This window comes from Oncorhynchus gorbuscha, linkage group LG02 (assembly GCF_021184085.1).
Source record: "Oncorhynchus gorbuscha isolate QuinsamMale2020 ecotype Even-year linkage group LG02, OgorEven_v1.0, whole genome shotgun sequence".
Classification (NCBI taxonomy): Eukaryota; Metazoa; Chordata; class Actinopteri; order Salmoniformes; family Salmonidae; genus Oncorhynchus; species Oncorhynchus gorbuscha.
In genome coordinates this window covers 21,364,364-21,391,062 of record NC_060174.1, presented here as the reverse complement: position 1 = coordinate 21,391,062, position 26,699 = coordinate 21,364,364, and the positions used below count along the sequence as shown (strand labels likewise).

Here is a 26,699-nt window from a genome sequence, read left to right as displayed (position 1 = left end):
TTTGTACCTTGTCAGCTCGGGGGGTTTGAACTCGCAACCTTCCGGTTACTAGTCCAACGCTCTAACCACTAGGCTACGCTGCCGCCCCAATGTCAGACATAACAAATTTGTGGACCTGCAATGACCCTAAATGGGAATGTAATCTACTGTATCGTCTTCAGCTCTGCTGATCAGAATGATGCCTTGTAGCCGTCATTAAGTGCAGAGAGTTGATCTCACTGACATATAATTAGATGTTTTTTACTATAGCTAAAATGGATTTACTAGTTACCACACAGTTGATCAAGTCCTGTGGTACATTGGAAGACAAGTGATTCTCAGCGTCATCCTCACATCCCTGTTCAGTGTGAGCAGAGTCCTGTGCAGAAATGTGAATGGGTCGGTCTCCAACACTCTGTTTACTCACCACTCTCTCACTCACTCACACACTGAGCGTAGTCTAGTGGTTAGAGCGTTGGACTAGTAACTGAAAGGTTGCAAGATTGAATCCCCGAGCTGACAAGGTACAAATCTGTCGTTCTGCCCCTGAACATGGCAGTTAACCCACTGTTCCTAGGCCGTTATTGAAAATAAGATTTTTTTCTTAACCGACCTGCCGAGTTAAATAAAGGTAAAATAAAAAAACACACACACTCTATTTTAAGATGTCATTAAGATGCTGACTGGGTAGATACAATACAGAGCTCACTGAATGAACGTGAGATCCAGCCAGGGTTGTGTGTGTGTGTATTCAAGGGTTGCTATCCAACAAATGGCTGTACATGCCCCCTCAGTTTCGTCACCATGTGGTTTTGCCTCACAGTGCATCTCATGTATCAATGCTTTGACAAACAGGCCACCCACCAGCTTGAGCTTCTGTTTACAGCTGTACTTCAAAAGCAGTAGATATCTAGGGTGTAGGCCTGCAGCTGTATTGGAACATGTATGGGTCATTTTAAATGCAAACTGTTCCCTCTGTCTACTGTATCTGCATTGTTGGCAGTCTTTCAGACTAATGCTGCAGTACAGTGGTGGTGAATTAATTCGGTTTCAATTCAGTTAATTTCATATTGAATTGAAACAGGCTACCTATTTAAAAAGTCATCCTTCATGTAAATGGAACTGAAACCAAACCCTGACTGACGCACATGCTGGTTAACACAGAGTGGGGGATTGACACGAGCTGATAATCTGAAGTAGCTAAATGAATGTCAGGTTTGTCTGGAAGTCAGAATGAAAGCTCCTGATGTGGTAAGTAGAGGGTTAGGGTTAGGCCAGGGAAGGATCATTGTGTCACATGTATTTTGGGAAATTCTGCTGGCTTGTCACACAAGAAAATATTAAACCTCTTAAACCTAGGAAAACAAGATATTGTTATTAAACCCCCCCCCCCCCACTCTTCCTGTTAGTGTTTTGAGTGGGTTTATTCTGCCCTTCCTGCCCATGCTAGTATTTTTTTATTTTTTTTCAATGTTTTTAGGGGGTAGATCAGCTTTAATATTGCAGATAGATTGTGGATTCTATCAATGTAATGTCTGCATTTTTTCCAATTCCCAATATTTTTGTTGTAAAATACACATATATACATTTTTTTTTAAACAAACTTTATTTACCCCTAACTATACCACCACTTCCCTAATTGGAGTAAAATAATGGACAACAATACTTAGGCTTCAGCTTCCAGTTTATGCATAGTATATGCACTTTACACACGCAGTATATTTTACAATGGTTATTTTATTTGCTTTAGTCCCAGCCGTCAGCTAATGTCAACCTCTCCCATTTTTCTCTGAAGCCCTTCCAGTTTTGATTTCTATCTGCCATATATTTTTCTGCTGTGATGTTTCACAAATGTTCTGAACCTTTCTATGCTAGTATTCTATAGATGATCAAACACGCCTTTCATCTGGGTCTCTGTAATCCATAGTTGTCTGGACAAGCCTGTAATTCGAGACGAGCAATGTAGGTTTGACATCTCTGAATATTATTGCATTCCACTTTTGGTTATCACGTCCTACTGTCCTGACCAAACTATTACAACTCGGAGGTTGTCACTTTAACTCGATTTATCTCGGTAGTCAATAAAGCATTTACTGGAAGATGGGTTACTTTCTGTTTGGCCTGCCCTACGTACATTCAATTGTGCAACACCAGCTTGAACCAGTCAGATACATGGTATAGCCTTTGTCACAGTTGGTTATAGAAATATTTGAGGGGTTTTGTAACACTACATAAAGCTGACTCATCTGGGAAAGGCTGACTTTGTGTTATTGGAATGCTGCTAGTGCTGACACCTTCTGGCAAGGTAGCAATTATCACTGTCATTTTTATTTAACCCTTTTTTTACCAGGTAAATTGACTGAAAACCCATTGTAATTTACAGCAACGACCCGGGGAATAGTTACAGGGGAGCGGAAGGAGAATGAACGAGCCAATTGGAAGCTTTAGGAGGCTGCACTGTGACCCCAGTTTGGTGGCTGACGGTGACCCTTTAAAATAAAGATGTTCGACTACAGGTGTGAATTTTCCACACCAATCAGGAAACCCGGACTTCTGATCCTAGAATATCTGGCTTGCTTATTTTTGAGATTTACCACACATCTTGTGCCAATCACATCCCTGAATCTCCATGTTAAATTCCCCTCACACCCAGCTTTGATATACATATGAAACCGACAAACATAAAGTTTAGACCACCAGAAACTCTCCCAATTGCTTATCTCTCCCGTTCTTTTTTAATAACAACCTCAAGTCCAACGATCCTCCAGCTGGTCTGTGGCCTGGGTTGGAGGACAGTTTTGTCCTCAGTCCCCCCATTGTATACATTAACTCACACAGGATTTCATTCCATGTTGCGCTCCTCATTTTGTCACCGTCATGCCCTGCCTGCCGTGACTTAGTGAGAAAGTGAAAATATCCAACAGGCAGCAGAAGTGAAGCGGTGGATTTCCACTGAACTGGGTTGTGATTCCAAGGAGCAAAAGTGAAAGAGTGGAGTGCCTCCATTCGCTTAAGGTCAGAGGGGAGTCGCATGAAGCCCTGAGTGTAGAGAGACACAACTCCAGCTGTGCCACCCCAGTGTCTTTGTGATGGTGTGTGAGTCGACTTGGTACATCTCCAGTGTGTGTTGTCTGTGTATGTCTGTGCGAGTCTGACTGGACAAAGGCAGTATGGTCAGCGTAGCCTTTGTGGATCATGGAACCAGATGACGGGTAGGGGCTGTTCTCTCTGTCTCTGACTCCTTCTCTCTCAACTCAATTCAAAGGGGCATCTCAGATGTTATATTATTAGCTACGTACAAAGTTGTGTGCAAGTAGTTGTAGTATGATTGGCATAGGAAAATAAATAAACCGATAATAAATATTGGTTGCATGTACATGTGCGTATAAATATTGGTTGAATGTACAAAGGTGTTTGTGCTCCACTGGTTTCTCTTGTGGCAACAGGTCACAAATCTTGCTGCTGTGATCGCACACTGTGGTATTTCACCTAACAGATACAGGAGTTTGTCAATGGTGGTGTAATGGTTCACCAAACCTACGGTTCGGTACGTTTTGGGATCACATTTCGGCACAGCTGGAAAATTAAATGCCAACATTTACTGTAGTCAAATAATGCCTGATGAGAGCACAATCAGGAATACCAACACTTCTTAAATGAAAACACACAATTACTCATCAACAACACAAAAATAAAGTGCAACATGCGTGTGAAATCAATATGTAAACATGGCTCAGACATTGTCTAGGCCTATGCTATGTTTTCTTACAAAGAGAAAAATGAATGCTTGTGTGACTCGTAAAAGCATTGTGTTTCCTAGCATGGTACTTCTCATTTTCAAGTCTGGGGTAATATGATGTGCTGTCACTGTTAAGTTACTCTCTGTAGCCCTGGCGGTCCATCCATCTGAAGTAGGCGCAACATAGGATGCATTGGCCAATTCATTGACAACTTAAGGCTTTAGCTTGCTTTATATAGAGCTGGCTTATCTGTTTGCTGAAATGGGTGCGACAGGGCGAAGTTCGTAATGTTGCACGAACACTTTCACCAGTTGCTGAAACCACCTATCCTTGTGATCAATTGAGAATGGGTGCATATCCACGGCTATAAACATACCTTTCGCTCTTGTCATTTATTTGGCCCAGTTAGAATTGGCTGCGAATGGCTGCTTGAATGAAGAGGTGGTAGGAATACCGGGGAGATATCGGCGTAAATGTGTCAACATGTTTGAGGTGTTGGCAGCTGCATATGCTAATCTCGTTAAGCAGTGGCAACATACTCTCTGTCCATCGCCAGTGTAATCTACAGGAAAGCCAAAATGTTCCCAAACTGGAGATTTAAACGATGACGGAGAATCCTCCTGGTTTATCGTTTTTCGCCATCATACAGAACTCATTCAAATCAAATGGTATTTGTCTTATGCTATGTAAACAACAGGGGCGAACTGTTGTAGCCTGCTGCTACAGGTAACTGCCAAAATAAAGGAAATGCCAGCAAGTGTCTTAACTTCTTATGGCTGCAATCCCATTTAACGGGATAATTTTAATCAACAACCACTGATTTGCGGAGCACCACATTCAAATAATATTACTAAAAATATTTATATTCATGAAATCACATGTGCAATATAGCAAAACGCAGTTTAGCCTTTTGTTAATCCACCTGTCGTGTCAGATTTTTAAAATATGCTTTACAGCGAAAGCAATCCAAGCGTTTGTAAGTTTATCGATCGCTCGACAAAACATTATGAACACCTAGCATCAAAGTAGCTTGGTCACGAAAATCAGAAAAGCAATCAAATGAATCGTTTACCTTTGATCTTCGGATGTTTTCACTCACGAGACTCCCAGTTACACAATAAATGTTCCTTTTGTTCCATAAAGATTATTTTTATATCCAAAATACCTCAGTTTGTTTGGCGCGTTATGTTCAGAATCCACAGGAAAGAGCGGTCATGATAACGCAGACTAATTCCAAATAGTATCCGTAATGTCCACAGAAACATGTCAAAAGTTTTTTATAATCAACCCTCAAGTTAAAAAAAATATATATAATCGATAATATATCAACCGCAACTGTCTTTTTCAGTAGGAGAGGGAAAGGCAATGGCTGCCCAAACTCTGTTGCGCAAACATAACGCTGCTGGCACCCAGCCATACAATGACGCAATGTTATCTTTCTCGCTCATTTTTCAAAATAAAAGCCTGAAACTGTCTAAAGACTGACACCTTGAGGAAGCATTAGGAAAAGGAATCTGGTTGATATCCCTTTAAATGGAGCAAAGGCAGGCTATGGAACATGGGGTTTTCAAAATAGAAGCCACTTCCTGGTTTGATTTTCCTCAGGGTTTCGCCTGCAATATCAGTTCTGTTATACTCACAGACAATATTTTGACAGTTTTGGAAACTTTAGAGTTTTCTATCCAATACTAATAATACTATGCATATATTAGCAACTGAGACTGAGGAGCAGGCCATTTACTTTGGGCAACTTATTAATCCAAGCTACTCAATACTGCCACCCAGCCATAAGAAGTTAATAGGGTGTTGGGCCACCACGACCTTCCAAAACAGTATCAATGCACCTTGGCATAGATTCGACAAGTGTCTTGAACTTCCTGTATGGACGCACCCCATGCTTTCAATGTCTTTTGTGTCCCTAATTTACTCAACTGTTTTCTTTATTTTAATAGTTACCTGTAGAATGGACTGAGAGATATCGCTTGAGTCGTGAAAAAATGTAATGTAATGTTGCGGATAAAGTTCGGTATGGCACAATTTCATGTGTACAACATAAAGACATGTCACTATACTGAGAGCGTTGCAATTTCCTTTGTTCATGTTTTTTCGGGGACCCCATATAGAGTTGAAGGAGAGACCAATTTTCATATTGTCAAATATGCTAACGAGCACAAACGGGGTAAAAAATTGCAAAGACAGGCAATCCAGCACCTACATACAGTGGGGCAAAAAAGTATTTAGTCAGCAACCAATTGTGCAAGTTATCCCACTTAAAAAGATGAGAGGCCTGTAATTTTCATCATAGGTACACTTCAACTATGACAGACAAAATGAGGGGGGAAAAATCCAGAAAATCATATTGTAGGATTTTTTTATGAATTCATTTGAAAATTATGGTGGAAAATAAGTATTTGGTCACCTACAAACAAGCATGATTTCTGGCTCTCACAGACCTGTAACTTCTTCTTTAAGAGGCTCCTCTATCCTCCACTCGTTATCAGTATAAAAGACACCTGTTCACAACTTCAAACAGTCACACTCCAAACTCCACTATGGCCAAGACCAAAGAGCTGTCAAAGGACACCAGAAACAAAATTGTAGACCTGCACCAAGCTGGGAAGACTGAATCTGCAATAGGTAAGCAGCTTGGTTTGAAGAAATCAACTGTGGGAGCAATTATTAGGAAATGGAAGACATACAAGACCACTGATAATCTCCCTCGATCTGGGGCTCCACGCATGATCTCACCCCGTGGGGTCAAAATGATCACAAGAACGGTGAGGGGGACCCTCGTGAATGACCTGCAGAGAGCTGGGACCAAAGTAACAAAGCCTACCATCAGTAACACACTACGCCGCCACCGACTCAAATTCTGCAGTGCCAGACGTGTCCCCCTGCTTAAGCCAGTACCTGTCCAGGCCCGTCTGAAGTTTGCTAGAAAGCATTTGGATGATCCAGAAGAAGATTGGGAGAATGTCATATGGTCAGATGAAACCAAAATATAACTTTCGTGTTTGGAGGACAAAGAATGCTGAGTTGCATCCAAAGAACACCATACCTACTGTGAAGCATGGGGGTGGAAACAGTCCCAAAGCATGATGTTTTTCAGCAAAGGGACCAGGACGACTGATCCGTGTAAAGGAAAGAATGAATGGGGCCATGTATCGTGAGTTTTTGAGTGAAAACCTCCTTCCATCAGCAAGGGCATTGAAGATGAAACGTGGCTGGGTCTTTCAGCATGACAATGATCCCAAACACACCGCCCGGGCAACGAAGGAGTGGCTTCGTAAGGAGTGGCCTAGCCAGTCTCCAGATCTCAACCCCATAGAAAATCTTTGGAGGGAGTTGAAAGTCCGTGTTGCCCAGCAACAGCCCCAAAACATCACTGCTCTAGAGGAGATCTGCATGGAGAAATGGGCCAAAATACCAGCAACAGTGTGTGAACCTTGTGAAGACTTACAGAAAACGTCATTGCCAACAAATGGTATATAACAAAGTATTGAGAAACTTTTGTTATTGACCACATTTGCAAATAAATTCATTTAAAATCCTACAATGTGATTTTCTGGATTTTTTTTCTTCTCATTTTGTCTGTCATAGTTGAAGTGTACCAATGATGAAAATTACAGGCCTCATCTTTTTAAGTGGGAGAACTTGCGCAATTGGTGGCTGACTAAATACTTTTTTGCCCCACTGTAAGAAGGTGCTACCGAAATATCATTTTTGGTGAGTTTGGACATTTACAAGTGAATGTGAACCAGGAACAGTTATAGTCCTTGGTTCAGTCCAGACCTGACTGCCCTTGGCCAGCACAAAAACATCCTGTGGCGTACTGCATTAGCATCGAATAGGCCCCGCGATATACATTAGCATCGAATAGGCCCCGCGATATACAACTTTTCGGGGAAGTTAGGAACCAATATACACAGGCAATTAGGAAAGCAAAGGTTAGCTTTTTCAAACAGAAATTTGCATCCTGTTGCACAAACTCCAAAGGGTTTTGGGACACTAAAGTCCATGGAGAATAAGAGCACCTCCTCCCAGGTGCCCAATGCACTGAGGCTAGGAAAAACTCTCACCATCGATAAATCCACTATAATTGAGAATTTCAATAAGCATTTCTCTATGGCTGGCCATGCTTTCTACATGGCTACCCCTACCCCGGTCAACTGCCCGGCACCCTCCACAGCAACCTGCCAAAGCCCCCACCATTTCTCCTTTACCCAAATCCAGATTGCCGATGTTCTGAAAGAGCTGCAAAATCTGGACCCCTACAAATCAGCCGGGCTAGACAATCCGGACCCTCTCTTTCTAAAATGAATTGTTGCAACCCCTATTACTAGCCTATTCAACCTCTCTTTCGTATCGTCTGAGATCCCCAAAGATTGGAAAGCTGCCGCTGTCATCCCCCTCTTCAAAGGGCGATTCACTACAGACCCAAACTGTTACAGACCTATATCTATCCTACCCTGCCTTTCTAAGCTCTTCAAAAGCCAAGTGAACAAACAGATCACCGTCTGTTTTGAATCCCACCGTACTTTCTCCACTCTGCAATCTGGTTTCCGAGCTGGTCATGGGTATACTTCAGCCACGCTCAAGGTCCTAAACGATATCATAACCACCATCGATAAAAGACAATACTGTGTCGCTGTATTCATCAACCTTGCCAAGGCTTTTGACTCTGTCATTCACCACATTCTTATAGGCAGACTCCACAGCCTTGGTTTCTCAAATTACTGCCTCACCTGGTTTACCAACTACTTCTCTGATAGAGTTCAGTGTGTCAAATCGGAGGGCCTGTTGTCCGGACCTCTGGCAGTCTCTCTGGGGGTGACACAGGGTTACCTTTTTGGGCCGACTCTTTTCTCTGTATACATCAATGATGTTGCTCTTGATGCTGGTGATTCTCTGATCCACCTCTACTTAGACGACACCCTTCTGTATACATCTGGATCTTCTTTGGACAATGTGTTAACAACCCTCCAGGTGAGCTTCAATGCCATACAATTCTCCTTCTGTGGCCTACAACTGCTCTTAAATGCAAGTAAAACTAAATGCATGATCTTCAACCGATTGCTGCCCGCCCGTCCAGCATCATTACTCTGGACGGTTCTGACTTGGAATATGTGGACAAATACCTAGGTGTCTGGTTAGACTGTAAACTCTCTTTCCAGACTCATATTAAGCATCTCCAATCCAACATTAAATCTAGAATCAGTGTCCTATTTTGCAACAAAGCATCCTTCACTCATGCTGCCAAACACCCCCATAAAACTGACTATACTACCGATCCTTGACTTTGGCTATGTAATTTACAAAATAGCCCCCAACAATCTACTCAGCAAATTGGATGTTGTCTATCACAGTGCCATCCGTTTTGTCACCAAAGCCCCATATACTACCCACCACTGTGACCTATATGCTCTCGTTGGCTGGCCCTCACTTCATATTCGTCACCAAAACCCACTGGCTCCAGGTCATCAAAAAGTCTTTGCTAGGTAAACCCCGCCTTAGCTCACTGGTCACCATAACACCCACCCATAGCATGTGCTCCAGCAGGTATTTTTCACTGGTCATCCCCGAAGCCCGCACCTCCTTTGCCACCTTTCCTTCCAGTTCTCTGCTGCCAATGACTGGAACGAATGGCAAAAATCACTGAAGCTGGAGAATCATATCTCCCTCACTAATTTTAAGCTCCAGCTGTCAGAGCAGCTTTCAGATCACTGCACCTGTACATAGCCCATCTTGCACCCCAGTATCTCTACTTGCACATTCATCTTCTGCACATCTATCACATTTAATTGCTAAATTGTAATTATTTCGCCACTATGGCCTATTTATTGCCTTACCTCCCTGATCTTACTACATTTGCACACACTGTATATAGACATTTTCTATTGTGTCATTGACTACGTTTGTTTTTTCCATGTGTTGTTTGTGTCGCACTGCTTTGTTTTATCTTGACCAGGTCGCAGTTGTAAATGAGACCTTGTTCTCAACTAAATAAAGGTAAAATTAAAAATGTGAACGAGAGACATTGTTCAAATTAACAAAGTTTTGATGCATGCTTGTCTGAAGGAAGAACCGCACTGGCTCTGGAGCAGCATGTGTACATGCCACACACACACACACACACACACACACACACACACACACACACACACACACACACACACACACACACACACACACACACACACACACACACACACACACACACACACACACACACACACACACACACACACACACACACACACACAAAACACAAAAAACACGGAAGGAAATCAAAATAGCAGTGGCAGTTGTACTATTTTCTCAAACATGGCAGAAAGCGAACACTATAGTTAAACTCAAGGGATCGCGATAACGCAGAATTCAGTTTTTCACAAAGAAAAAAAATGCACCAGAAATATCTTTGTGTTTTGTAAACCCAGATCTAAAATGCTTCTTATTGTAATTTCAGTTGCACTTCTCCACTCGGATCAGAATTCATCAGGAGACCGTACTCTGACTGATGTATAGCTACTTTAATTTGGTACTTTTCGGGGTAGCCTATTTTCTCCAGTAAAATGCAAGATTAACTTCAAGCGAAAATTTAGAAATTGTAGCTGGCTACATTCTTTCTATGATAAACATTTTAAATATGATGGCTATGCATAATTTTTGCAAAAAGTACTTTGCTTTTTCATTGTAAACTAATTTACTTGTGTGTCTGCCAGCCAAATAGCAAAGCACTTCTGTTAAGGTGTCTGGACCCTTCTATAACATGCCATTTACATCACAAATAGAGATTTGGTTGCAAAAAAAGAGATCTCCTTTAGGATAATGACTCATTTGGTTGAATAGCTTGTGTTATGACTCCACAGTTTGTACGGGTTGACGTATTCCACTTTGTGCATGTTGACTTTATTTATTCCTTTTATCCTCTCACTATTCTTGCTCTTAGTTATGTCTTTGTTGGGCTAGTATGAGACTGTTGTTTTTCCAACCACGCCAATGCAAAATTCTCACTGCGTTCTAGTTCTTTGTTTAAATTAATTCCAAACGCCTTCTGATTCAACTTCTGCCCACCTAATGATGACTAGGGAGTTCCCTTGTGAAACCTGCTATCCATATCACTCTGCTCTCAACCTCTCAGTACATCTCTTTAAGCTGCCTTACCTCTGACCTTTTTCAGGCAATACCACTTGAATGCTCCCATGCCCGATTTGGACATGTTCAGCCATTCAGGGTTCCATGACGATTTCCTCAACCTCCCCAGGAACGGAGACTTCCCTCAGGTAAGAGCTCCCTATATCACACTCCCTCTGTCCCCGTCTGTCTCGCTCTCTGATCCTGTCTTCAATGTTGCATGGTTGGTTATTCCTGGCTGTAGAAACGGATTAAAACGTTGTGTCTGACACTGTCTACGCTCCTTTTCCTGTGAACGCTTGTTATTAATAAGCCACTGTCATTTATCAGGGCTTTAGTTGTTGCCATCAGGTTCTATTCACTCTGTCACTCTGAGGAAAATGGTTGGTCTCATTGCACCTTTGAGAAACACTTGAAAGCGTGGTTTTTTTTTCGGGGAGTTTTTGCATGGAGGAATTGTATCTCTTGCTTTATTCCTCATATTTGCTTGTTGAGTTTATGCACCACCGATCACCCTGGGGCTTTTGGGACAGGGAATTTCCCCCCTCTGTTTATATGTAGCATCCTATGGGCTATATTTATTATCTTCATTTGTATTGCCCACTTATACACACTTTGTGTCAACCCAGGCAATTCCACTTCTCTTCATATGGAAAATGAATGACTGAGATTAGCCTTAACAACACAGACCATTGACTTCTCATCTGGGTTGTTTGTATGGAGGTTGTGTGTTATGGTATTAACTCATTGGGCTCCAGTAGCTGTGGGTAAAGGAGAGCAGTGATGTGTTAATTAAGAGCCAGTCAGTATACCTCTCACATCCGGCCTTTCCTGGTTCAGGTGGCTGGTGAGTAATGAGTGTTCAGTGGTTGGGGGTATGCCTATTTACTTTATGAAGAGCCTCTTACCCAAGTGTGGCACATGCCAAGTGCGCACAGATGCCTGGGAGGACTGAATGCCCTACAGCTCCCGGGCACTGCCCAGCTGTGTGGTGTAGACTTAAATGGGTGCTGCACACACTGTACAGAGCTACACACACACACACACACACGCACACGCACACGCACACGCACACACACGCACACCGGTGTCATATGACACAAACATACCTCTGAAATGTCCGTTTTGCTTTGTAGACCCATGATTGAGTGTAGGTGCCCTGTGATTTTTATTCTGATAACCGCATGATATTCAGATGGGGATTTTAGGAGAACAAAGATAGCAGCTTGTCTTTGTCATGTAGGAACAATGTTATGTTATGCGTTCAGTGTGGTATTTCATAGGGGATTTTCCTACTTTTTCATGTAGCTTTTTTTCTTCTTGACAAGCAGTGTGCTATTTAGACTGGCCTTTCTAGTTGTCTGAATTACTTTCTCCAACTCAACCCACAAATAATATACAGTTCTTTCAGAAAGTATTCAGACCCCTTGACTTTTTCCACATTTTGTTACGTTACAACCTTATTCTAAAATTGATTAAATTGTATTTTTTCCTCATCACACAATAACCTGTTTGGTTTGTCATGGGGTTTCAGACATTTTTGCTAATTTATATAAACTGTAAAACTGATATCACTTTTACATAAGTATTCAGACCCTTTACACAGTACTTTGTTGAAGCATCTTTGGCAGCGATTACAGCCTCAAGTCTTCTTGTGTATGACGCTACAAGGATCATCAAGGATCTCATCCACCCGAGCCACAGCCTGTTCAACCCACTATCCTCCAGAAGGTGAGGTCAGTACAGGGTGCATCAAAGCTGGGACCGAAAGACTGAAAAACAGCGATTGGAGGTGTGTTGGGTCATTGTCCTGTTGAAAAACAAATGATAGTCCCAATAAGCACAAACCCGAAGGGATGGCGTATCGCTGCAGAATGCTGTGGTAGCCATGCTGGTGAAATGTGCCTTGAATTCTAAATAAATCACAGACTCTGTCACCAGCAAAGCACCATCACATCTCCCCCTCCATGCATCACGGTGGGAACCACACTTTGCATCTCACAAAGACACGGCGGTTGGAACCAAAAATCGCAAATTTGGAATCATCAGACCAAAGGACAGATTTCCACCTGTCTTATGTCCATTGCTCATGTTTTTTGACCCAAGCAAGCCTCCTCTTATTGGTGTCCTTTTTAGTAGTGGTTTATTTGCAGCAATTAGACCATGAAGGCTTGATTCATGCTGTCTCCTCTGAACAGTTGATGTTGATGTGTCTGTTACTTGAACTCTGGGAAGAATTTATGTGGCAGCTTCATAAAATAGGAACCGCAAAACACCAGTCACAACATCAACAGTGAAGAAGCGACTCTGGGATGCAAAGAAAAAGCCATAACTGGCCGATAAAAAGATTAAGATGGGCAAAATCACACAGACTCTGGACAGAGGAACTCTGCCTAGATTGCCATCATCCCGGAGTCGCCTCTTCACTCTTGACGTTGAGACTCGTGTTTTGCAGGTACTATTTAATGAAGCTGTCAGTTGAAGACTTGTGAGGTGTCTGTTTCACAAACTAGACACCTTAATGTACTTGTCCTCTTGCTCAGTTGTGCACCGGGGCCTCTTACTCCTCTTTCTATTCTGTTTAGAGCCAGTTTGCTCTGTTCTGTGAAGGGAGTAGTACACAGCGTTGTACAATATCTTCAGTTTCTTGGAAATTTCTCACATGAAATAGCCTTCATTTCTCAGAACAAGAATAGACTGACGAGTTACAGAAAAGTGATTGGTTTCATTTTGAGCCTCTAATCGAACCCACAAATGCTGATGCTCCAGATACGCAACTAGTCTAAAGAAGGCCAGTTTTATTACTTCTTTAAACAGAACAGATTTCAGCTGTGCTAACATAATTTCAAAAGGGCTTTCTAATGATCAATTAACCTTTTAAAATAATAAACTTGGATTCGCTAACACAACATGCCATTGGAACACAGGAGTGATGGTTGCTGATAATGGGCCTCTGTACGCCTATGTAGATATTCCATAAAATATTGTCCGTTTACAGCTACAATAGTCATTTAGAACATTAACAATGGCTACACTGTATTTCTGATCAATTTCATGTTATTTTAATGGACGAAAAATGTGCTTTTCTTTCAAAAACAAGGACATTTCTAAGTGCCCCCAAACTTTTGAACGGTCGTGTATATACAAATGTATGTGGACATTCAGGTATTTCAGCCACACCCGTTGCTGACAGGTGTATAAAATCGAGCACACAGCCATGCCTCACTGAAGAGCTCAGTGAATTTCAACGTGTCTTTCAACGTGCCAGGGCGCCAGCTTTCCAACAGGTCAGTATGTAGAATTTATGCCCCACTAGAGCTGCCCGTGTCAACTTTAAGTGACATGATTGTGAATTGGGAGTGTCTAGGAGCAACAACACTACCACACTGTGAAGACCATGGTGCTTGCCTACGGAGCTGTGAGGGGAACGGCACCTCAGTACCTCCAGGCTCTGATCAGGCCCTACACCCAAACAAGGGCACTGCGTTCATCCACCTCTGGCCTGCTCGCCTCCCTACCACTGAGGAAGTACAGCTCCCGCTCAGCCCAGTCAAAACTGTTCGCTGCCCTGGCCCCCCAATGGTGGAACAAACTCCCTCACGACGCCAGGACAGCGGAGTCAATCACCACCTTCCGGAGACACCTGAAACCCCACCTCTTTAAGGAATACCTAGGATAGGATAAGTAATCCCTCTCACCCCCCCCTAAGTTTTAGATGCACTATTGTTAAGTGACTGTCCCACTGGATGTCATAAGGTGAATGCACCAATTTGTAAGTCGCTCTGGATAAGAGCGTCTGCTAAATGACTTAAATGTAAATGTAAATGTAAGTGGTAGGCCACCTAAGCTCACAGAACGGGACCTCTGAAGCACCTGCCTGGCACCCTCCACAGCAACCCGCCAAAACCCCCACCATTTCTCCTTTACCCAAATCCAGATTGCCGATGTTCTGAAAGAGCTGCAAAATCTGGACCCCTACAAATCAGCCGGGGTAAACAATCTGGACCCTCTCTTTCTAAAATGATCTGCCAAAATTGTTGCAACCCCTATTACTAGCCTGTTCAACCTCTCTTTCGTATCGACTGAGATTCCCAAAGATTGGAAAGCTTCCGCAGTCATCCCCCTCTTCAAAGGGCGTGGCTGAGGTGCACCCAAACTGCTACAGACCTATATCTATCCTACCCTGTCTTGCTAAGGTCTTTGAAGTTAACAAACAGATTACTGACCATTTCGAATCCCACCATACCTTCTCCGCTATGCAATCTGTTTTCAGAGCTGGTCATGGGTGCACCTCAGCCACGCTCAAGGTTCTAAACGACATCATAACCGCCATCGATAAGAGACATTACTGTGCAGCCGTATTCATCGACCTGGCCAAGGCTTTCGACTCTGTCAATCACAACATTCTTATTGGCAGACTCTACAGCCTTGGTTTCTCAAATGATTGCCTCGCCTGGTTTACCAACTACTTCTCTGATAGAGTTCAGTGTGTCAAATCGGAGGGCCTGTTGTCTGGACCTCTGACAGTCTCTATGGGTGTGCCACAGGGTTCATTTCTCGGGCCCACTCTCTTTTCTGTATACATCAATGATGTTGCTCTTGCTGCTGGTGATTCTCTGATCCACCTCTACGCAGACGACACCATTCTGTATACTTCTGGCCCCTCCTTGGACACTGTTAACTAACCTCCAGACAAGCTTCAATGCCATACAACTCTCCTTCCGTGGCCTCCAGCTGCTCTTAAACGCAAGTAAAACTAAATGCATGCTTTTCAATCGATCGCTGCCCGCACCTGCTCGCCCGTCCAGCATCACTACTATGGACGGCTCTCACTTAGAATACGTGGACAACTACAAATACCTGGGTGTCTGGTTAGACTGTAAGCTCTCCTTCCAGACTCACATCAAGCATCTCCAATCCCAAATTAAATCTAGAATCGGCTTCCTATATCGCAACAAAGCATCCTTCACTCATGCTGCCAAACATACCCTCGTAAAACTGACCATCCTACCGATTCTCGACTTTGGTGATGTCATCTATAAAATAGCCTCCAACACTCTACTCAACAAACTGGATGCAGTCTATCACAGTGCCATCCGTTTTGTCACCAAAGCCCCTTACACTACCCACCATTGCGATCTGTACGCTCTCGTTGGTTGGCCCTCGCTTCATACTCGTCGACAAACCCACTGGCTGCAGGTTATCTACAAGTCTCTGCTAGGTAAACTCCCGCCTTATCTCCGCTCACTGGTCATCATAGCAGCACCCACTCGTAGCACGCGCCCCAGCAGATATATCTCACTGGTCACCCCCAAAGCCAATTCCTCTTTAGGTCGTCTTTCTTTCCAGTTCTCTGCTGCCCTTGACTGGAACAAATTGCAAAAATCTCTGAAGCTGGAGACTCACATCTCCCTCACTAGCTTTAAGCACCAGCTGTCAGAGCAGTTTACAGATCACTGCACCTGTACATAGCACATCTGTAAACAGCCCATCTATCGACCTACCTCATCCCCATACTGGTATTTATTTATTTTGCTCCGTTGCACCCCAGTACTATCTTCTGCAGATCTACCATTCCAGTGTTTAATTGCTGTATTGTAATTACTTCGCCACCGTGGCCTATTTATTTCCTTATCTTACCTCATTTGCACTCACTGTATATGGACTTTTTGTTTTCTTTTGTTCTACTGTATTATTGACTATGTTTTGTTTATTCCATGTGTAACTCTGTTGTTGTATGTGTCAAATTGATACGATCTATCTTGGCCAGGTCGCAGTTGCAAATGAGAACTTGTTCTCAACTAGCCGACCTGGTTAAATAAAGGTGAAATAAATAAAATAAATACAAAAATATAACGGCTCTATCCACATTTATTTTTATTTCAAAGTTGTATCTATCTATCTGAAGGCTAAACTACTACCAAGCCATCCACATGAATGCTATACAACTTCTACCAAGCCATCCACATGAATGCTATACAACTTCTACCAAGCCATCCACATGAATGCTATACAACTTCTACCAAGCCATCCACATGAATGCTATACTACTTCTACCAAGCCATCCACATGAAGGCTATACTACTTCTACCTACCCACATGAATGCTATACTACTTCTACCTATCCACATGAAGGCTATACTACTTCTACCTATCCACATGAAGGCTATACTACTTCTACCTATCCACATGAAGGCTATACTACTTCTACCTACCCACATGAATGCTATACAACTTCTACCTACCCACATGAATGCTATACAACTTCTACCTACCCACATGAATGCTATACAACTTCTACCTACCCACATGAATGCTATACTACTTCTACCTATCCACATGAAGGCTATACTACAACTATCTATCTATCCACATGAAGGCTATACTACTGACACTATCTATCCACATGAAGGCTATACTACAACTATCTATCTATCCACATGAAGGCTATACTACAACTATCTATCTATCCGCATGAAGGCTATACTACTGACACTATCTATCCACATGAAGGCTATACTACAACTATCTATCTATCCACATGAAGGCTATACTACTGACACTATCTATCCACATGAAGGCTGTACTACAACTATCTATCTATCCACATGAAGGCTATACTACTGACACTATCTATCCACATGAAGGCTATACTACAACTATCTATCTATCCACATGAAGGCTATACTACTGACACTATCTATCCACATGAAGGCTATACTACTGACACTATCTATCCACATGAAGGCTATACTACAACTATCTATCTATCCACATGAAGGCTATACTACTGACACTATCTATCCACATGAAGGCTATACTACAACTATCTATCTATCCACATGAAGGCTATACTACAACTATCTATCTATCCACATGAAGGCTATACTACTGACACTATCTATCCACATGAAGGCTATACTACAACTATCTATCTAACCACATGAAGGCTATACTACAACTATCTATCTAACCACATGAAGGCTATACTACAACTATCTATCTAACCACATGAAGGCTATACTACAACTATCTATCTATCCACATGAAGGCTATACTACAACTATCTATCTAACCACATGAAGGCTATACTACAACTATCTATCTATCCACATGAAGGCTATACTACTGACACTATCTATCCACATGAAGGCTGTACTAGAACTATCTATCTATCCACATGAAGGCTATACTACAACTATCTATCTATCCACATGAAGGCTATACTACAACTATCTATCCACATGAAGGCTGTACTACAACTATCTATCTATCCACATGAAGGCTATACTACAACTATCTATCTATCCACATGAAGGCTATACTACTGACACTATCTATCCACATGAAGACTGTACTACTACTATCTATCTATCCACATGAAGGCTGTACTACTATCTATCTATCCACATGAAGGCTATACTACTATCTATCCCTCCACACGAAGGCTATACTACTACTATCTATCTATCCACATGAAGGCTGTACTACAACTATCTATCTGTCTATCCACATGAAGGCTGTACTACAACTATCTATCTATCCACATGAAGGCTGTACTACAACTATCTATCTGTCTATCCACATGAAGGCTGTACTACAACTATCTATCTGTCTATCCACATGAAGGCTGTACTACAACTATCTATCTGTCTATCCACATGAAGGCTGTACTACAACTATCTATCTATCCACATGAAGGCTGTACTACAACTATCTATCCACATGAAGGCTATACTACAACTATCTATCTGTCTATCCACATGAAGGCTGTACTACAACTATCTATCTGTCTATCCACATGAAGGCTGTACTACAACTATCTATCTATCTATCCACATGAAGGCTGTACTACAACTATCTATCTATCCACATGAAGGCTATACTACTGACACTATCTATCCACATGAAGGCTATACTACTACTATCTATCTATCTATCCACATGAAGGCTGTACTACTACTAGCTTTCTCTCCACATGAAGGCTATACTACTACTATCTTTCTCTCCACATGAAGGCTTTACTACTACTATCTATCCACATCAATGCTTTTCTACAATTATCTATCCACATGAAGGCTATACTATTACTATCTCTCCACATGAAGGCTTTACTACTACTGTCTATATATCCACATGAAGGCTGTACTATTACTATCTATATATACACATGAAGGCTATACTACTGACACTATCTATCTATCCACATGAAGGCTGTACTACTACTATCTATCTATCCACATGAAGACTATACTACAACTATCTATCTATCCACATGAAGGCTATACTACAACTATCTATCTGTCTATCCACATGAAGGCTGTACTACTACTATCTATCTATCCACATGAAGGCTGTACTACTATCTATCTATCCACATGAAGGCTATACTACTACTACTATCTATCTATCCACATGAAGACTATACTACAACTATCTATCTATCTATCTATCTATCCACATGAAGGCTATACTACAACTATCTATCTGTCTATCCACATGAAGGCTGTACTACAACTATCTATCTATCCACATGAAGGCTGTACTACAACTATCTATCTATCCACATGAAGGCTGTACTACAACTATCTATCTATCCACATGAAGGCTATACTATTACTATCTATATATCCACATGAAGGCTATACTACTGACACTATCTATCCACATGAAGGCTGTACTACTACTATCTATCTATCCACATGAAGGCTGTACTACAACTATCTATCTATCCACATGAAGACTATACTACAACTATCTATCTATCTATCCACATGAAGGCTATACTACTGACACTATCTATCCACATGAAGGCTATACTACTACTACTATCTATCTATCCACATGAAGGCTATACTACTATCTATCTATCCACATGAAGACTATACTACAACTATCTATCTATCCACATGAAGGCTATACTACAACTATCTATCTGTCTATCCACATGAAGGCTGTACTACTACTATCTATCTATCCACATGAAGGCTGTACTACTATCTATCTATCCACATGAAGGCTATACTACTACTACTATCTATCTATCCACATGAAGACTATACTACAACTATCTATCTATCCACATGAAGGCTATACTACAACTATCTATCTATCCACATGAAGGCTGTACTACTACTATCTATATCCACATGAAGGCTGTACTACTACTACTATCTATCTATCCACATGAAGGCTTTACTACTACTATCTATATATCCACATGAAGGCTGTACTACTACTATCTATCTATGCACATGAAGGCTGTACTACAACTATCTATCTATCCACATGAAGGCTGTACTACTACTATCTATCTATCCACATGAAGGCTGTACTACTACTATCTATCTATGCACATGAAGGCTGTACTACAACTATCTATCTATCCACATGAAGGCTGTACTACTACTATCTATCTATCCACATGAAGGCTATACTACTGACACTATCTATCCACATGAAGGCTATACTACTACTATCTATCTATTTATCTAGCTATCTAGCTATCTAGCTATCTATCTATCCACATCAATGCTTTTCTACAATTATCTATCTATCCACATGAAGGCTATACTATTACTATCTCTCCACATGAAGGCTTTTTTTCTACTGTATGTCCTTCCACATGAAGGCTATACTGCTATCTCTCTCCACACGAAGGCTATACTACTATCTATCCACATTTTAATTTTATTTATTTTACCTTTATTTAACCAGGCAGTTAAGAACAAATTCTTATTTTCAATGACGGCCTAGGAACAGTGGGTTAACTGCCTGTTCAGGGGCAGAACGACAGATTTGTACCTTGTCAGCTCGGGGGTTTGAACTTGCAACCTTCCGGTTACTAGTCCAACGCTCTAACCACATGAAGGCTATACTAGTACTATCTATCTTTCAACATGAAGGCTATACTAGTACTATCCATCTCCACATGAAGGCCGTACTACAATCTCTCCACATGAAGGCTTTACCACAATCTCTCTCCACATGAAGGCTATACTACTATCTCTCTCTCCACATGAAGGCTATACTACTACTATCTTTCTCTCCACATGACGGCTTTACTACTATCTCTCTCTCTCTCTCTCTCTCTCTCTCTCTCTCTCTCTCTCTCTCTCTCTCTCTCTCTCTCTCTCTCTCTCTCTCTCCACATGAAGGCTATAGTACTATCTGTCTATCCACATGAAGGCTGTACTACAACTATCTATCTATCCACATGATAGCTATACTACTATCTATCCACATGAAGGCTATACATCTATATCTATCTATCCACATGTCAATTGTGGTATTGAGTGTAGTTATAGTTGTTCTCCTAACATCTGCTGCCCTGAGTGCTGACAAATTAAAATGTCAGAGGAGTCCCCTTCTGTTACTCAGGCAGAAACTGATTGGCTTTGTCAAGGCAGATGAAATGGGAGTGGGTATGCTTGCGTGCGGTGTATGTGAAGTGCCTTGGGTCTCCGTGTGCTCAGGATGGGAGGTGCACCCAGGCTCAGTAGAATGAGCTTGTTGTGAAAAGGCTTGACCTTTTCACATTTCAGACCGGTCAAACGATGCTGCACTCAGTAGGTGGAGATGTGAATTGAGCGGTGGAAAGTTTGTGTCTCTCTCTCTCTGTGTATTCATGCTCGCTCACATGCATGTTCACCTTAAATCAGAATGCATGTACAGTGCATTTGGAAAATATTCAGACCCCTTCCCTTTTCCACATTTTGTTACCTTATTTTGTTACCTTACAGCCTTATTCTAAAATGTATTTTTTTTTAAAATAGTTTTACTCCTCAATCTACACACAGCACCCTATAATGACAAAGCAAGAATAGGTTTTTAAAAATGCTTGCAAATCTATTAATAATGTTTAAAAAATACCTTATTGACATAAGTATTCAGATCCTTTGCCATGGGACTCGAAATTGAGCTCCTGTTTCCATTGAAACATTTACGTTTTTTAGCAAGGCAGCAGTTAAGAACCAATTCTTATTTATAATGACGGCCTACCGGGGAACAGTGGGTTAACTGCCTTGTTCAGGGGCAGAGCGACAGATTTTTACCTCTTCAGCTCGGGTATTCGATCCAGCAACCTTTCGGTTACTGGCCCAACGCTCTAACCACTAAAGCTACATGCCGCCCCCGATCATCCTTGAGATGTTTCTACAACTTGATTGGAGTCCATCTGTGGTAAATTCAATTGATTGGACATGATTTGGAAAGGCACACACCTGTCTATATAACTTCCCACAGTTGACTGTGTATGTCAGAGAAAAACCAAGGCATGATGTCGAAGGAATTGGCCGTAGAGCCCCAAGACAGGATTGTGTCATAGCACAGATCTGGAACTAGGAGACTAGTCAGGATTGAGAGAAACGTAACGGAGCAAAGTACAGGGAGATTCCTTGATTTAAAACCTGCTCCAGAGCGCTCAAAACATCAGACTGGGGCGAAGGTTCACCTTCCAATGGGACAATAACCCTAAGCACACAGCCAAGACAACGCAGGAGTGACTTCGGGACTAGTCTCTGAATGTCCTTGAGTGGCCCAGACAGAGCTTGGACTTGAACCCGATCGAACACCTCTGGAGAGGCCTGAAGATAACTGTGCAGCAACACTCCCCATCCAACCTGACAGAGCTTGAGAGGATCTGCAGAGAAGAATGGAAAAAACTCCCCAAATATAAGTGTGCCAAGATTGTAGCATCATAACCAAGGAGAATCTAGGCTGTAATCGCTGCCAAAGGTGTTTCAACAAGGTACTGAGTAAAGGGTTTGAATACTTAAGTAATATTAATTTCATGTTTTTTTGTTAATACATTTACAAAAACATATTTTTTAGAATAAGGCTGTAACGTGATAAGGTCAAGGGGTCTGAATAATTTCTGAATGCACTCTAAACCCTAGTATGGCTAGTATTCTTGCTAGAGAGAGTGGTTTCTGTGGCGTTATGCTAGCATGTTGTCACCGCATTTAGACATTTAGCCACAGAAGGCTTGCAGGGCAATGTGCGTGCAGCATGCACACACTGAGGATCTGGGTCACGGGCTCTGTCTGATCTGTCCACACAGATCATCTGATTTGCTGTGCTGTGTAACATGGTTCAGGGAAAATAAGAGAAATGCTGCCCTGCTTACTGGAAGAAGAATCATAGGAGAGCACTTTTTCTAAGCACTCTCACCAGTAAGCCCCAGTTAGAGTGAGGAATATATCCGCCGCACACATATTCAATGCTGAGTACACTCTGATACTCACACACACACACACGGTGCACATACCCTTTCCAACTTCCTGATTGTCCCATGGAGTGTCTTTGTTAGATCACACATCTCTGTATGTTTGAACAGACCCATTCTGCCTCCCCACCCCCTCCTGTTAGTTTTTCCCCACATTTGTCACCTGCACAGGATACAGCAGGTGTAAAACAGTATAGTGTAATGCTTACTTGTGTGCTCTTTCCCAACAATGCAATAATAATAGTAATAATAGTAATAATAGTAATAGTAATAATAGTAATAATATAATAATAATATAGAAACACATGAGAAATACCATAGGGAAAAAAAGACAAAATTGCTGGTGCTTGCAAGACGGCAACCATACCGTAATCCGCCATATTCTCCAAGGAGATAGAAAATGAAAGGCTTTAAAGGCCATGTTCAATTCTTCTGAAGCACTGGATTGCAAAAGAAAGTGTCTGGATAATGTCCATTGACTTAACACCCTCAGGTACTGTACTACCAAGTGAAAGCTTCCCCCGTGTTCTGTGTTTATTCTAACTGAATCAAGCTAAACGGCTTGTTTTATTGTCTCTGCTTGTTTTTTTGTTGCAGTAGAAAGCCCTACAGAAACGGAGCTGTTAGTTTAATAGTTAAATCCATAAGTTCTGAAATGCAGGTTTTATACCGTACTTGTTTTGCAAAGACAGTTTTCTTTCTTCTCTAATTCACGTCACAAATTGCCTGTTGGATGGCCAACTAAGTTCAGTGGTTGCAATGGCGCTGTGAGGTAACCTACGCTGGGAGCTCTGTAAATATTGTATTTTTTTTTTTATTATTTTTTTGCTATGTGGGTGTCTGACTGCTCTGGGGGTTGATCACTTACATCTTGAGGTCTTTATGCTGAGTCGCATAATTGGGATGACCAGTATATTTTTGGCTGATTGCTAGGTAGCTGGCTGTTTTGGATTCAAATAATGCAGCCCCGACTTTGTTTCATCTGTCGGGACGAATTGCAAGTACTGCATGTAGTGTCTAGAGATGGCAAAGAGGCTCAGGGACTGTTCTTATCACTGCCAATATGTGGTGGATTTTAGTGAGCTTTTCAGCAGCTGTGGCATCACCCAGGTGGGTGCTACATGTTTGGCAATAGAGAACCAGTATCTACGGAGGAGCTGGTCATGTGGAGGAACTGACCGTCGGAGAAGGAGATGTGCACTAATGAAGTGCTCTGGGCTTGTTTGTCAGACTGTTTTTGTTTCTCTCTGGCTGTACCATCGATGCCTCCTCTGCTGAAGCTACACTGCCTTTCCAATCCAAACTGCCTCAACTTCCAGCCTTTCATCAAAAGCCCAATGGAGACATAAAATCTTTATCTCTACCATCTCAATTTAAATGTTTGTTTTGCTTTTTATGCGCCTTGAGATAATTTTGTGTAATGAAAAGAGCAAAACAAGTTCAATACATTTTTATTATTACCTCTATACCAGGAAGTTATTGTAACAAATTGATTGCTACAGGTAGTCCTCCAATTGTGGGCATACAGCTAGCCTCGCAATTTGTGGGAAAGCAACATTTTGTGCTTTTGATGTTGCTTTTTAATGTTTAACACTCTGGTTCTGTCTCAGCAACAGATATAGCTTCTTCTTTTTCAACAACAGCAGCAGCCCCTGCCGCCACAGTTACTCTATTGTCCTGGGTTTGACACAGAGGGGAGAGATGACACCGCCGGCTTGAAAGAGGCAGCCTATCAGTGACTCATCCATGCCAATGTCCCAATAGCTCAGTGACCGTTACAGGCCTGAGGATTCCCACAATCTCCCTCATGACACCACCCAGAGGCGCCACTCAGTCTGTCGGTCTCCATTTTGGACCAGACTAGCCCAGTGGAGGGGGGCAACACGGTGCCCCATCTCTGTTCCTGTTTGCAGAGGGCAGTGGCCCTGCACCATCCCTCTGCCAGGAAGGAAGATGTGATTGTTTCACATTCATAATAATAATAATAATAATAATATGCCATTTAGCAGACGCTTTTATCCAAAGCGACTTCATCATTTCTTAAAGGAAATCAGGAGCTACAGTGCCTTCAGAAAGTATTCACACGCCTGGACTTTTTCACACATTTTGTGTTAAAGTGGAATTAAAATTGATTTGTCATTTTTGGTCAATGATCTGCTCAAAATACACAGTCAAAGTGGAAGAAAAATTCTAACATTTATTACAAATTATGGAAAAATATAACACCAATATATTGATTAGATAAGTATTCAACCCCATGAGTCAATACATGTTAGAAACATGTTTGGCAGCAATTACAGCTGAGAGTCTTTTGGAGTAAGTCTGTTCATTTTGCGAACTTGGATTGTATAATATTTGCCTTTTTTAAATTATTATTATTTTTCGAGCTCTGTCTAGTTGGTTGTTGATTATTGCTAGACCACTTGTGTTTTGTGTTCTTGTCCTACTGAAAGGTGAATTCATCTCCCAGTGTCTGTTGACAAGCAGACTGAACCAGGTGCCTTGTTACAAACAGGATGTATGTTTTTTAATATTTTTATTCTGTACAGTCTTCCTCCTTTTCACTCTGTCATTTAGGTTAGTATTGTTGAGTAACTACAATGTTGATGATCCATTCTCAGTTCTCTCATATCACAATAATTAAACTCATTAACTGTTTTATAAAATCACCATCAGCATCTTAGTGAAATCCAGAAGCATTTTCCTTCTTCTCCGGTAACTGAGTTAGGAAGGACTCCTGTATCTTTGTAGTGACTGGGTGTATTTCTACACCATCCAAAGCCTAATTATTAACTACCATGATCAAAGAGATATTCAGCATCTGCTTTAAACATTTTTACACCTCTATCAATTGGTGACCTTTTTTGCGAGGCTTTGGAAAACCTCCCTGGTCTTTGTGGTTGAAGCTGTGTTTAAAATGTGCTACTCTGTTGCGGGACCTTACAATTATCTGTGTGTGTGGGGTACAGAGATGGGGTGGTCGTTCAAAAATCATGTTTACCACTACTATTGAACACAGAATGAGTCCATGTAACTTATGTGACTTGTTAAGCACATTTGTACTCCTGAACTTATTTAGGCTTGCCATAACAAAGAGGTTGAATACTTATTGACTCAAAACATTTAAACTTTAAATGTTTTATTCATACATTTCTAAAAGCAAAATTCCACTTTGACATCATTGGGTATTGTGTGTAAGCTAGTTATGCAAAATCTCAATTTAATTTCAGGCTGTAACAGAACAAAATGTGGAAAAAGTAGTGGTGTGAGTACTTTCTGAAGGCACTTTCTGTTTAGTACGAGCCGATTTCTTTCATCTCTGTCTTATCATTCTAATTTACGTGGAATGTATGCACACATGACTGTAAGTCGCTTTGGATAAAAGCGTCTGCTAAATGGCATATATTATTATTATTATATATAATTTATCAGTAGCCTTTCCCCCAGGTGTTTTGCCAATCACAGCCTTGTTTTCCATAAGCAGAGTTGTCAGTTATGATGTATTGTGTCAGTTTATTTTTTTTATTTCACCTTTATTTAACCAGGTAGGCTAGTTGAGAACAAGTTCTCATTTACAACTGCGACCTGGCCAAGATAAAGCAAAGCAGTTCGACACATAC

At 41.6% G+C, this 26,699-nt stretch overlaps 1 protein-coding gene across 3 annotated transcripts in view; it reads left to right on the top strand.

The window, feature by feature from the left end:
- The window catches only part of si:ch73-63e15.2 (protein strawberry notch homolog 2), a 100,349-nt gene that overhangs the window by 36,510 nt on the left and 37,140 nt on the right, over window positions 1-26,699 (top strand). For all 3 annotated transcript variants that reach the window (XM_046304552.1, XM_046304543.1, XM_046304534.1), the window contains exon 4: window positions 10,900-11,002. In XM_046304552.1, coding sequence (XP_046160508.1) covers window positions 10,900-11,002 — 103 coding nt within the window. The remainder of the gene's footprint in view (window positions 1-10,899; window positions 11,003-26,699) is intronic.